This window comes from Pseudophryne corroboree, chromosome 3, assembly GCF_028390025.1.
Source record: "Pseudophryne corroboree isolate aPseCor3 chromosome 3, aPseCor3.hap2, whole genome shotgun sequence".
Taxonomy (NCBI): domain Eukaryota; kingdom Metazoa; phylum Chordata; class Amphibia; order Anura; family Myobatrachidae; genus Pseudophryne; species Pseudophryne corroboree.
This window is the reverse complement of record NC_086446.1, coordinates 153,609,370-153,624,209: the sequence shown is the minus strand read 5'-3', so window position 1 is coordinate 153,624,209 and position 14,840 is coordinate 153,609,370. Positions and strand designations below refer to the sequence as shown.

Genomic DNA, 14,840 nt, shown 5'->3' with positions numbered 1-14,840 from the left:
TTTTCATTATTGTGTCCAGAACTGTTTTCTTTGTGTCAGCTAAGGTTCTTTTTGAATGGAATGTAACAACATAGTCATATTGTATCAAAGTGCTCACTTCAGAATGTTACATATGTTGAATCTACTATTTGTCATGTCTGTAACTGATTGCTCTGTGCTTCAATAAAAAAATGTAAGTAAAGAAAGGACGCCCCTCTGACTTTCTTGCTTTTTTGAGAACGAAAGGACTGCATTTGGTAATATGGTGCTTTCTTAGGCTGTGAGGAAACCTGTGGCAAGAAAGTTGACTTTCCAGCTGTTGCTGTGGATACGAGGTCCGAGAGACCGTCCCCAAACAACTCCTCACCCTTATAAGGCAAAACCTCCATGTGTTTTTTAGAGTCGGCATCCCCTGTCCATTGCCGAGTCCATAAGACCCGCCTGGCAGAAATGGACATTGCATTTATTCTAGAGCCCAGCAGGCAAATGTCCCTCTGTGCATCCCGCATATATAAGACGACGTCTTTAATATGGCCAAGGGTTAGCAATACGGTATCCCTGTCCAGGGTATCTAACCCCTCCGACAGAGTATCTGTCCATGCTGCTACAGCACTGCACATCCAGGCTGAAGCAATAGCCGGTCTCAGTAGAGTACCAGAGTGTGTATACACTGACTTCAGCATACCTTCCTGCTTCCTATCCGCAGGCTCTTTTAAGGCGGCCGTATCCTGAGACGGCAAGGCCACCCTCTTAGATAAGCGAGTCAGGGCCTTGTCTACCCTAGGGGAGGATTCCCAACGTAACCTATCCGTTGGCGGGAAAGGGTACGCCATTAGTATTCTCTTGGGAATCACCACTTTCTTATCAGGGGAAGACCACGCTTCTTCACATAACTCATTTAATTCATGTGACGGGGGAAAAGTCACTGGCTGGTTTTCTCCCCAAACATATTTACCCTCTTGTCAGGGACAGGGTCAACCTCTGAAATGTGTAATACATTTTTCATTGCAATAATCATGTATCGGATGGCCTTGGTCATTTTAGGCTGTAATTGTGCCTCATCATCGTCGACACTGGAGTCGGACTCTGTGTCGGCATCCGTGTCAACCAACTGAGATAGTGGGCGTTTTTGAGACCCCGCCGGCCTCTGAAGCGCCTGGGCAGGCCCGGGTTGAGAGCCCGGCTGTCCCCCGGCAGCAACAACATCAAACCTTTTGTGTAATGAGTTTACATTGTCATTTAAGACCTTCCACATATCCATCCAATCAGGAGTCGGCACAGACGGTGGCGACACCACATTTATCTGCACTTGCTCCGCCTCCACGTAACCCTCCTCATCAAACATGTCGACACAGCCGTACCGACACACAGCACACACACAGGGAATGCTCAGACTGAGGACAGGACCCCACAAGGTCTTTGGGGAGACAGAGAAAGAGTATGCCAGCACACACCACAGCGCTATATAACTCAGGGATATACACCACAAGAAGTGATTTCCCAATAGCTGCTTAATAAACACCTTTTGTGCCTAAATTTATGTGCCCCCTCTCTCTTTTTACCCTTCTAGCTTCCAGGAGACTGCAGGGGAGAGCCTGGGGAGCGTCCTTCCAGCGGAGCTGTGAAGAAAAATGGCGCTGGTGTGCTGAGGAAGAAGGCCCCGCCCCCTCAGCGGCGGGCTTCTCCCGCTGTCTGTGACAGGATAATGGCGGGGGATTTTTCACATATACAGTACCAGACTGTATTATGTGTAGATTTATGACAAAGGTACTCTAATTGCTGCCCAGGGCGCGCCCCCCGTCCCCCCCCCCCAGTGCCCTGCACCCTACAGTGACCGGAGTGTGTGGTGTGCAGTGGGAGCAATGGCGCACAGCTGTGGTGCTGTGCGCTACCTTAAATGAAGACAGGAGTCTTCAGCCGCCGATTTGACAGTCTTCCAGCTTCTGATCTTCTGGCTCTGCAAGGGGGACGGACGATCGAGGACAGCTGCCTGTGTTCGAACCCTCTGGAGCTAATGGTGTCCAGTAGCCTTAGAAGCGCAACCTAGCTGTGAACAGGTACGTTTGCTTCTCTCCCCTCGGTCCCACGTAGCAGTGAGTCTGTTGCCAGCAGAAGCTCACTGAAAATAAAAAACCTTACAAATACTTTCTTTAACTAGCAGGCTCAGGAGAGCCCACTAGGAGCACCCAGCTCTGGCCGGGTACAGATTCTAACTGAGGTCTGGAGGAGGGGCATAGAGGGAGGAGCCAGTGCACACCAGATAGTACCTAATCTTTCTTTTAGAGTGCTTAGTCTCCTGCGGAGCCCGTCTATTCCCCATGGTCCTTACGGAGTCCCCAGCATCCACTAGGACGTCAGAGAAATGAAGAAGAGGCCGTATGCTCTGACACCATACAAAATGTTTAAACGCATATGCCACCTATACAAAGCATTGCATACAAAGCAGGACTTCAGTATACAACAAAAGGAGTATTCCTTACAATGGCCACATTATGTTCAAATGACAAATAAGAACACAGCAGATGCAAAACTGGATCAGCATCCTGCAAACACTGACTGAGAAAGGGAATAGGTATCATCCCAAAGAGTTTCAGGGGTATAGAAGAATGATGTGACCTTATTACGCTTTGGTCAGTGAGGCCATACTATTTGTCATTTGCCTGTGAACTATACACACCGGTGATTGGTCAGCTCCCTCTGCTCGCTGTTTCAACCACTCAAGCTTTGCTTCTAAATCCTCCGTAGATTCTTCTACCGTGTTCGCAGCCTTCACAGCTTTTTCCACTTCATGCTAAGCAAAACAGAATTGTTGCTTTCCATAACTATGTATACATACAGTTAGTTACCTTTCATATACCACCCTCAAATGTGTGATCTTTCACTCTATACTGTTAGTAGGCGAGATGTTTAAACACATATTTAATAGGAATCTTCTAAAAACATTACACACCATACATTGTATGAAAAAGCTCCCACATAGAGCAGCGAAACGCGTTGGTACCCCATTCACCCAAAGGACATTATCTACCATCACACAGCCTGAACCAGCTCCGGGATCAATTCAGCAAAAGGTGTATTTGGCACGAATAAACCAATGCCATACAGTTGCCAAAGAAATCGCTATTGATGACCAACAAAACGCAGCATATCTGAGGATTGCAGACTATCGATTAGCAATTCGGTTAAAGGAGGATACCCTCGGGCGGTGAGCACAAAAAGAACCTCAAAAGGCGTACTGTTATTCGGAACTTCAGTGCCAATCCACAGGGTGATCACCCAAAAATACACCGTGAAATACCTGAGGTGTTAACCAAACTGATAGCATCATAGGAATGGGCTACTTATGATGGACTGACATTGTAATATCATATTCCAGTGGGTGAGAATTTGATTTTAGACGATTATTTTTTTATATCTGCACTTGTACTCAATGTATGGTGTGTAATGTTTTTAGAAGATTTAAATGTGTTTAAACTATTACTTTTAGTAATTCACCATATGTATAAAAGCACTGCTCCAGGTAACTGTAATAATTGTGTCTAGGAGACTATCTCCACTAAGCAGCTGCTAGGTAGATGCAAACCATTTCAGCACCTGTTTTACCACTGGGTAAAAATCTATTTGCAGTAGGCGAGATGTGCCCACTTTATACCTCTCTATTACTTTGACCACCACTAGCATAAGACTGAGGTCAGCAAGGGAACAAACTGAAAATGGCAAAAAAAAATGTAAAATAGAGTAATGGACACTGTATTATACGAGGAGGAAAAAAAAGAAAACATTACAAAACAATAAAAACCTTAGGGTATATTTACTAAGCCTTACAAGGAGATAAAGTTGCTGGAGATAAAGTACCAGCCAATCGACTCCTAACTGTCATTTTTCAAACACAGCCTGTAACATGGCAGTTAGGAGCTGATTGGCTCATAACTGCTATGCAACTTTATCTCCATCCAAGGCTTAGTAAATAGACACTTTATTAGACCTTTGATCAGAGAATGGTGTATATAAAGTAAATATATTTAGTATGCTTAGATTATGAAGAAGTAGTTGATCATACTTTGGCATACAAAATTAGACTACCACCATTTGTGTTATAGTGAACATTGGGGCAGATGTATTAAGCCTAGAGAAGTGATAAAGCAGTGATAAGTGCACCAGCCAATCAGCTCCTGTCAATTTAGATATTGGAGCTGACTGGCTGGTGCATTATCACCTTGCACTTATCACTGCTTTATCACTTCTTGAGGCTTAATACATCTGCTCCATTGTGTGTGTCGGTCTTTTACCTTTGGAATGGCCTAAGATTATGTATAAGACTATGGAATGAAACAGAAGTCATACCGGTCAAGGAAAAAAAGTCTAAAATCTATTTGTGCACAGAAATGGTAGGACAGGTTTATTCCACCATAAAACAAATTGGCAAGATGTTAATAACGATCTAGAGCTATCAAGCACATAAAATGAAATCTAATTATTCAGCAAAGCCACTGAAAGAAAGGCGAAGACTTTGTTTGGGTAGATGAAGTGCAAATCTGTAAATACGGATCTGATCATTGTGGTACAAAATACTGCTGGCTGATGGGGGATTTATATGAAGAAAGGGCACATCTTACGTACGGTCAAAGAGTCCAAGGTGGCTTGGTTTATTTCCATTTTACGCTGTTCTTCTACCAGCTCTCTTCTCAGGCTTTTCACGTTGCCCAGCTTGCTTACCGGGACTTTTATCTTTTTACAGTGTTGAAGAAGCCTAAAAAAATCCAACAGAGTACATGTTAATGTAATGTCAAAGTGATGATTATACCCAACACATTTATTATCTTATTTAAAAGACGCCACAAAGGTTCAATAGTGCCATACAAAGGGGAAAGGACACCAGGGGGTATATGTCACAGGGAGCGAGAAACCAGAGTTTCTAAGAGAATGCCCGTATTTTTAAAGCGGCAATACCTGGTTTTGCCTTATAAATGATTGCTGTTTTAAAAATATGGGCATTCTCGCACAAACTCCCGCACCTCTAGCTTCTCACACAATGGGCAGATGTATTAAGCCTGGGAAAGTGATAAAGCAGTGATAAGTGCAAAGTGATAACGCACTGGCCAATCAGCACCAATATGTAAATTTACAGTTAGGAGCTGACAGGCTGGTGCGTTCTCACCTTGCACTTATCGCTGCTTTATCACTTCTCCAGGCTTAATACATCTGCCCCAATATTACATTTACCTGCATATGTAAAAATTTCTAAAATTAGTAAATTTACAAATATACATAATTACTTTAACAAGGCTTTATCTCGGAAACATCCAGGAAATAGCGTCACCATTTATCTTGCATTCACAAACTAATTTACGCGCAGGTGATACAATCGGTCAAAGGCTCCAATGCCACCCGGTGGTGAAATTGTGTGAAACACTGCAGAATGTTGGCTTATATGTAAAAGGCATTAACACAAAGCATTATACAAACATGGAAGTACACATGCTTTACTCAGTAAGGAAAAGCACGGGAGAATTCCGGTTTATAGGAGAAGGAATGCTTAGGCTGCCTGAATGGAGAACTGTATGCCCAAAGTGGATTTCACCGGGGACAAAAAGAAAATAATGAAAACAGTAAAAACAAGCACATGTGCAGAGAGGACCAGGTAGCTTCACAACAGACCTGTTCTGCTAGCAGCAGATGGTAATAACAGATAATAAAAATATTCAAATACTTAGTTTTCCCATCTAGTTGCAGAGGAGAGTAGCAATGCCGACTTGCAGCAAAGATGAAAAGCACAGCCAGCAGGGACAAGGAGAAAACCTGTAGTTTCACTTATGTTTCTGCCTCTCAGCTGAGCTCACCAGGGCATGCAGATATTAGCAGGGAAGACCATCAGCTCCATGCTTCGCCTCCTCTGTACTGTGCCTGCAGTCACTGTTAAGTGCTACTCCACCTGTGTGGGGAATTCACTATGTATACTTCAAGGCTGCGGTCATTGGCGCACTCCCAGTAATGAAGCCAGCCCAGTAAAACCCAGCTGGCCATCCGAGATAGCGCTGCCGCTCCTGCACCCTCTATAAGAGCGTGTACTGTCCCCAGGTCCAGGCGGTCTCTCCTGAGACTGGAGTGCTGAGGGGGGTCCCCGCCAGCAGCGCAAACACTCCCCACCGATGTGGCTGCACATGGCAAGTTGACGGACAGTTCCCACAGCCGCTGCACTCTTATTGTGCGCTACTTTAAGGCATGCGATTGGCTCCAAATTTATTCTGCAGCAGGACAACTACCACAAAAATACAGTCAAAATCATTTAAGAACTATCTTCAGTGTAAAGAAGAACAAGGAGTCCTGGAAGTGATGATATGGCCCCTACAGAGTTCTGATCTCAACATCAAGTCTGTCTGGGATTACATGAAGAGACAGAAGGATTTGAGCAAGCCTACATCCACAGAAGATCTGTGGTTAGTTTCCTTCAAAAACTGTGTAAGTGTACATAGAAGAATTGCTGCTGTTTTGAAGGCAAATGTGGTCACACCAAATATTAATTTGATTTACATATCTCTACTGTTCATTCACTTTGCATTTTGTTAATTGATAAAAAATAAAGTATTAAAAAAAAAAACCTTCTTTTTTTTTTTAAAGCATTCTTACTTTGCGGCAGTTTTCCCACACCTGCCTAAAACTTTTGCACATTACTGCACACACATACACATATCTTCCTGCCATCATTGAAAAAGTGTGCGCAGACGTACGAAACGTACTGGAGGCAAGTGAGGCATACTGTTTGAACACCCAGCGACACCACTCAATTCCCCGCCAACGGCCACAACGTGACGTCATGAAGCCGTTCCCCTGGACACAGCGGCAAGCGTGAAGTTCCAAACCGGGCATCTTGGAGCTCTTTTGCCACCTGGACAATGTACTGCTCACGGCCGCAAGGTAGGGAAAAGTAGGGACAGTGCAACCCACAGACTCAAACTATGTGAATAATAACAGACTATCCTCTCTCCACTTACTCCAAAAGAAGTTGTAAACATGCTTAATAACCTTTTTTTATTTTCGGGTGCCACATAATTTTTAGCGCTCATTGTTTAAAATGTGTAACTATTTATTCCCACCTACTATATGATGGCGCTGAGGACTTATGGCAAAGCCTAAAAGCCAAGTGGGAGAACGATCCTGAAGTAATAGAGAGGGATGAAAATTAATCTACTGTCATTTTTCATAGGGTTTATTGGACCTCTGTCAGACCAGCTAAATTGGGGAGAGGAACAACTAACAGTCCTAAATATGGAGCACCTGGCACTGATTATCTGCCATCTGATATGAGTTCTTAGATCTCGCAATATAGATCTGCAGTTACTAATTGTATTATATACTAGCTGAAGTACCCGGCATTGCCAGAGTTTACATTTTCCAGTAACTGAGTTATCAATGAGTTGGATGTAACGGTAAACCTATTAAAAATAATTAGTAGCTTAGTAGCTCTTCCAACACACCCATGAGATGGCTGCACAGTGTTGTTTTTGGGGTGTCGCCAGGAGCCCTGATCCCCAGCTTTACTTTCTGTTCAGTCTTTTAATCACTTTTCCGCTGCAAGATGGGTTTAAATCTTTCTTCTGTTATCAATGTTGCTATTTCAAAGCTTTTTGGTACACAACAGTTTTTGTCTTTCCACCTCCATTTCTGTCAGTTATTTCAGGTAATTGATTTATGGTTATTTCAGTCAGTTATTACAGCTCATTAAAATTTTCATCCGAAACCATCCAGTAGAAGTTTCAAAACAGGCACCTTGTGCCAAAGTTCTGCCCAGCATAACAGTCCAACTGGGACCCCAGCCTCCAAGTATGTCTTCTGGGATCCAATGTTACAACTCTGAAGATTTCTTCCAAATCCATCCAGTCAAAGGCCCAGAACAGGCTCCCTGGGTCAAATTTCTGTCCGGCGCATTCTGTCGTGAGGTCCGATTGGGACCCTAACCCCCTGAAAACCTGCACAAGATCCAACCGGACCACCTCGTGTTGGTTTCATCATAATCGGTGCAGGGATGTCCAAATGCATAACCAAAGAGACAAACAAGCAAACAAACAAACAGACCAACTAATTTGATATAAAAGACACAAAGTACGTATCCGGCTTCTCAGACCTGTGTTATTTATCCTTGGCGTTGAAATGGATGATCCTATTTTAACTCTTTAGCTCTATGTAAATAATTTATGTATGACAGAGAAAGTTTGCACTGCAAGATGTTGGATGGCTCCCAAACATCCTCTACTTTTGATTGGATTGTTTAGTCAATTCCAAGGTTATACATGGACGCTTTGTATATGATGGAAGTGCCCTCGTAAATTTGAAAACCATATGGTCCAGATGGCAACAGCCTTCATATAGTATGCTTAGGAAAGTAATCTTCCCACCTGCTCTGCTGCCTGCATTACCTGTGGGCGTCCGAGCCTTGTCCTACATGCTTTTATATGGCAAATGTACACATTTTTCTTCAACGTCGCAGAAACGTTGGCAACGGCAGCTGAACTCGCCCTGCTCGTAGCCAGATCTCTTGTATGCAGCCCTATGTGGACGAGAACATAAAGTTTGGAGCTACGGTAAGTGCTGCACATGTCTGCACTTAAGTCATGTCGTGATAATTGAATCGACCCTTTATTTTATTACTCCTAGTAGTGTTACATTCAATAACAGTGTCCCATTTTATTGATTAAATATTTCCTAATTACAATACAAATTAAGGGCCTAATTCAGATCTGATCGCAGCAGCAAATTTGTTAGCTAATGGACAAAACCATGTGCACTGCAGGTGGGGCAGATATAACGTGCAGAGAGAGTCAGATGTGGGTGGGTTATTTTGTTTCCAGCATGTCCTGCCAGTTTTTCCTATTAGGTTATGCTAAAACTGTGGCAGGGCATGCTGGGAAGTATAGTTTCACAACAGCTGAAGAGCCATAGGGTGGCCAGACCTGCAATAGATCTTGTCGCCTGGAAGGAACACCCTCTACTGTCACATGTTGAACAACAGACCCAAGAAGACAAGTCTCTGAGTAGTAACTAGATTGGATTGTCATTTGCTAGAATTCCAAAACGTGGGACTCCAGAACTAGGAGTGATGTGACCGAGATCAGGGGACATCCCTTTCCCTAGAAAAAATCATCCTATATAATAAAAGGTTAACGCTGCTCCTCACTAGATGGCGGCCGACGGAGCAGTTCAAGGGATGCTTCGTACGGGCGCGCACAGTCCGCCGGCACTAACATCACTGTTATGTTGTTCCGTCATTTTGATGGGCTGGTAACTAGTAGTAAAGATATTAAAGAATGGTCTCCAATTATCTACATGTACCATCTTTAAAAACTGCTGTTTTGGGAACGGAAAAGTGGTTCATTTAAGGAGAATTGTTTTGCGCTCACTTTCTAACGGATCTGATAGATGGTTTTAATGTATTCTGACACTATATAAAACATTCTGTCATTTAAGACTGTTTTTCAAGGTACAGTTGATAGTTATGATGCTAATCTGGAAGACAGCACACGTGCTCTGTATTTAGAGCCTATAGAAAGCACTTTATCAGATTCGGAGAAAATAAGAATTTACTTACCGATAATTCTATTTCTCGTAGTCCGTAGTGGATGCTGGGAACTCCGTAAGGACCATGGGGAATGGCGGCTCCGCAGGAGACTGGGCACAAAAGTAAAGCTTTAGGACTACCTGGTGTGCACTGGCTCCTCCCCCTATGACGCTCCTCCAAGCCTCAGTTAGGATACTGTGCCCGGACGAGCGTACACAATAAGGAAGGATTTATGAATCCCGGGTAAGACTCATACCAGCCACACCAATCACACCGTACAACTTGTGATCTGAACTCAGTTAACAGCATGATAACAGAGGAGCCTCTGGATAGATGGCTCACAACAATAACCCGATTTAGTTAATAACAACTATGTACAGGTATTGCAGACAATCCGCACTTGGGATGGGCGCCCAGCATCCACTACGGACTACGAGAAATAGAATTATCGGTAAGTAAATTCTTATTTTCTCTGACGTCCTAGTGGATGCTGGGAACTCCGTAAGGACCATGGGGATTATACCAAAGCTCCCAAACGGGCGGGAGAGTGCGGATGACTCTGCAGCACCGAATGAGAGAACTCCAGGTCCTCCTCAGCCAGGGTATCAAATTTGTAGAATTTAGCAAACGTGTTTTCCCCTGACCAAGTAGCTGCTCGGCAAAGTTGTAAAGCCGAGACCCCTCGGGCAGCCGCCCAAGATGAGCCCACCTTCCTTGTGGAATGGGCTTTTACAGATTTTGGCTGTGGCAGGCCTGCCACAGAATGTGCAAGCTGAATTGTATTACAAATCCAACGAGCAATAGTCTGCTTAGAAGCAGGAGCACCCAGCTTGTTGGGTGCATACAGGATAAACAGCGAGTCAGATTTTCTGACTCCAGCCGTCCTGGAAACATATATTTTCAAGGCCCTGACTACGTCCAACAACTTGGAGTCCTCCAAGTCACTAGTAGCCGCAGGTACCACAATAGGTTGGTTCAGATGAAACACTGAAACCACCTTAGGGAGAAAATGAGGACGAGTCCTCAATTCCGCCCTGTCTGAATGGAAGATCAGATAAGGGCTTTTACAGGATAAAGCCCGCCAATTCTGACATGCGCCTGGCCGAGGCCAGGGCCAACAACATGACCACTTTCCATGTGAGATATTTTAACTCCACAGATTCAAGTGGTTCAAACCAATGTGACTTTAGGAACCCCAAAACTACATTGAGATCCCAAAGTGCCACTGGAGGCACAAAAGGAGGCTGTATATGCAGTACCCCTTTTACAAACGTCTGAACTTCAGGAACTGAAGCTAGTTCTTTCTGGAAGAAAATTGACAGGGCCGAAATTTGAACCTTAATGGACCCCAATTTTAGGCCCATAGACACTCCTGTTTACAGGAAATGCAGGAATCGACCTAGTTGAAATTCCTCCATCGGGGCCTTACTGGCCTCGCACCACGCAACATATTTTCGCCAAATGCGGTGATAATGCTTTGCAGTTACATCCTTCCTGGCTTGATCAGGGTAGGGATGACTTCATCCGGAATGCCTTTTTCCTTCAGGATCCGGCGTTCAACCGCCCTGCTGTCAAACGCAGCCGCGGTAAGTCTTGGAATAGACAGGGTCCTTGCTGGAGCAGGTCCCTTCTTAGAGGTAGAGGCCACGGGTCCTCCGTGAGCATCTCTTGAAGTACCGGGTACCAAGTCCTTCTTGGCCAATCCGGAGCCACGAGTATAGTTCTTACTCCCCTCCGTCTTATACTTCTCAGTACTTTTGGTATGAGAGGAAGAGGAGGGAACACATACACTGACTGGTACACCCACGGTGTTACCAGAGCGTCCACAGCTATTGCCTGAGGGTCCCTTGACCTGGCGCAATACCTGTCCAATTTTTTGTTTAGGCGGGACGCCATCATGTCCACCTTTGGTTTTTCCCAACGGTTTACAATCATGTGGAAGACTTCTGGGTGAAGTCCCCACTCTCCCGGGTGGAGGTCGTGCCTGCTGAGGAAGTCTGCTTCCCAGTTGTCCACTCCCGGAATGAACACCGCTGACAATGCTATCACATGATTTTCCGCCCAGCGAAAAATCCTTGCAGCTTCTGCCATTGCCCTCCTGCTTCTTGTGCCGCCCTGTCTGTTTACGTGGGCGACTGCCGTGATGTTGTCCGACTGGATCAGCACCGGCTGACCTTGAAGCAGAGGTCTTGCTTGGCTTAGGGCATTGTAAATGGCCTTTAGCTCCAAAATATTTATGTGAAGTGATGTCTCCAGGCTTGACCACAAGCCCTGGAAATGTCTTCCCTGTGTGACTGCTCCCCAGCCTCGCAGGCTGGCATCCGTGGTCACCAGGACCCAGTCCTGAATGCCGAATCTGCGGCCCTCTAGAAGATGAGCACTCTGCAACCACCACAGGAGAGACACCCTTGTCTTTGGTGACAGGGTTATCCGCTGATGCATCTGAAGATGCGATCCGGACCATTTGTCCAGCAGGTCCCACTGGAAAGTTCTTGCGTGGAATCTGCCGAATGGAATTGCTTCGTAGGAAGCCACCATTTTTCCCAGGACCCTTGTGCACTGATACTTGGCCTGGTTTTAGGAGGTTTCTGACTAGTTCGGATAACTCCCTGGCTTTCTCCTCCGGGAGAAACACCTTTTTCTGGACTGTGTCCAGGATCATCCCTAGGAATAGAAGACGTGTCGTCGGGATCAGCTGCGATTTTAGAATATTGAGAATCCAACCGTGCTGCCGCAACACTACTTGAGATAGTGCTACCCCGACTACCAACTGTTCCCTGGATCTTGCCCTTATCAGGAGATCGTCCAAGTAAGGGATAACTAAAACTCCCTTCCTTCGAAGGAGTATCATCATTTCGGCCATTACTTTGGTAAAGACCCGGGGTGCCGTGGACAAACCAAACGGCAGCGTCTGAAACTGATAGTGACAGTTCTGTACCACAAACCTGAGGTACCCTTGGTGAGAAGGGTAAATTGGGACATGGAGATAAGCATCCTTGATGTCCAGAGACACCATATAATCCCCTTCTTCCAGGTTCGCAATCACCGCTCTGAGTGACTCCATCTTGAATTTGAACCTTTGTATGCAAGTGTTCAAGGATTTCAGATTTAAAATAAGTCTCACCGAGCCGTCCGGCTTCGGTACCACAAACAGCGTGGAATAATACCCCTTTCCCTGTTGTAGGAGGGGTACCTTGATTATCACCTGCTGGGAATACAGCTTGTGAATGGCTTCTGCTGCAGCCTTTTTCCTCTCCCTCTGCCACGGGGCAGAAATGAGGAGTCTTTTGCCCGCTTGCCCTTATGGGGCCTAAAGGACTGCGCCTGATAATACGGCGTCTTCTTATGTTGAGAGGCTACCTGGGGTAAAAATGTGGATTTCCCAGCCGTTGCCGTGGCCACCAGGTCTGTTAGACCTACCCCAAATAACTCCTCCCTTTTATAAGGCAATACTTCCATATGCCTTTTGGAATCAGCATCACCTGACCACTGTCTTGTCCATAACCCTCTTCTGGCAGAAATGGACAGCGCACTTACTCTTGATGCCAGTCGGCAAATATCCCTCTGTGCATCACGCATATATAGAAAATAAGAATTTACTTACCGATAATTCTATTTCTCGGAGTCCGTAGTGGATGCTGGGGTTCCTGAAAGGACCATGGGGAATAGCGGCTCCGCAGGAGACAGGGCACAAAAGTAAAGCTTTTACAGGTCAGGTGGTGTGTACTGGCTCCTCCCCCTATGACCCTCCTCCAGACTCCAGTTAGGTACTGTGCCCGGACGAGCGTACACAATAAGGGAGGATTTTGAATCCAGGGTAAGACTCATACCAGCCACACCAATCACACCGTACAACTTGTGATCTAAACCCAGTTAACAGTATGATAACAGAGGAGCCTCTGAAAGATGGCTTCCTAAACAATAACCCGAATTAGTTAACAATAACTATGTACAAGTATTGCAGATAATCCGCACTTGGGATGGGCGCCCAGCATCCACTACGGACTCCGAGAAATAGAATTATCGGTAAGTAAATTCTTATTTTCTCTATCGTCCTAAGTGGATGCTGGGGTTCCTGAAAGGACCATGGGGATTATACCAAAGCTCCCAAACGGGCGGGAGAGTGCGGATGACTCTGCAGCACCGAATGAGAGAACTCCAGGTCCTCTTTTGCCAGGGTATCAAATTTGTAAAATTTTACAAACGTGTTCTCCCCTGACCACGTAGCTGCTCGGCAGAGTTGTAATGCCGAGACCCCTCGGGCAGCCGCCCAAGATGAGCCCACCTTCCTTGTGGAATGGGCCTTAACAGATTTAGGCTGTGGCAGGCCTGCCACAGAATGTGCAAGTTGAATTGTGTTACAAATCCAACGAGCAATCGACTGCTTAGAAGCAGGAGCACCCAACTTGTTGGGTGCATACAGTATAAACAGCGAGTCAGATTTTCTGACTCCAGCCGTCCTTGAAATATATATTTTTAAGGCTCTGACAACGTCTAACAACTTGGAGTCCTCCAAGTCGTCTGTAGCCGCAGGCACTACAATAGGCTGGTTCAGGTGAAACGCTGATACCACCTTAGGGAGAAAATGCGGACGCGTCCGCAGCTCTGCCCTATCCGAATGGAAAATTAAATAAGGGCTTTTATAAGATAAAGCCACCAGTTCAGATACTCTCCTGGCCGAAGCCAGGGCCAGTAACATAGTCACTTTCCATGTGAGATATTTCAAATCCACATTCTTTAGTGGTTCAAACCAATGGGATTTGAGGAAATCTAAAACTACATTTAGATCCCACGGTGCCACCGGAGGCACCACAGGAGGCTGTATATGCAGTACTCCTTTGACAAAAGTCTGAACCTCAGGGACTGAGGCCAATTCTTTTTGGAAGAATATTGACAGGGCCGAAATTTGAACCTTTATAGATCCCAATTTGAGACCCATAGACAATCCTGATTGCAGGAAATGTAGGAAACGACCCAGTTGAAATTCCTCCGTCGGAGCACTCCGATCCTCGCACCACGCAACATATTTTCGCCAAATACGGTGATAATGTTTCGCGGTGACTTCCTTCCTTGCCTTTATCAAGGTAGGAATGACTTCTTCTGGAATGCCTTTTCCTTTTAGGATCTGGCGTTCAACCGCCATGCCGTCAAACGCAGCCGCGGTAAGTCTTGAAAGAGACACGGACCCTGCTGGAGCAGGTCCCTTCTCAGAGGTAGAGGCCACGGCTCGTCCGTGACCATCTCTTGAAGTTCCGGGTACCAAGTCCTTCTTGGCCAATCCGGAGCCACTAGTTCTTACTCCTCTTCG

The 14,840-nt window shown here is 45.5% G+C and overlaps 1 protein-coding gene across 5 annotated transcripts in view; it reads right to left on the bottom strand.

The window, feature by feature from the left end:
- LOC135054976 (centromere protein Q-like) overlaps positions 1-14,840 on the bottom strand; it is a 156,965-nt gene that overhangs the window by 21,019 nt on the left and 121,106 nt on the right. For all 5 annotated transcript variants that reach the window (XM_063958494.1, XM_063958493.1, XM_063958495.1 and 2 more), the window contains exons 7-8: positions 4,600-4,729; positions 2,657-2,770 (exon numbers count right to left, since the gene is read on the bottom strand). In XM_063958494.1, coding sequence (XP_063814564.1) covers positions 2,657-2,770; positions 4,600-4,729 — 244 coding nt within the window. The remainder of the gene's footprint in view (positions 1-2,656; positions 2,771-4,599; positions 4,730-14,840) is intronic.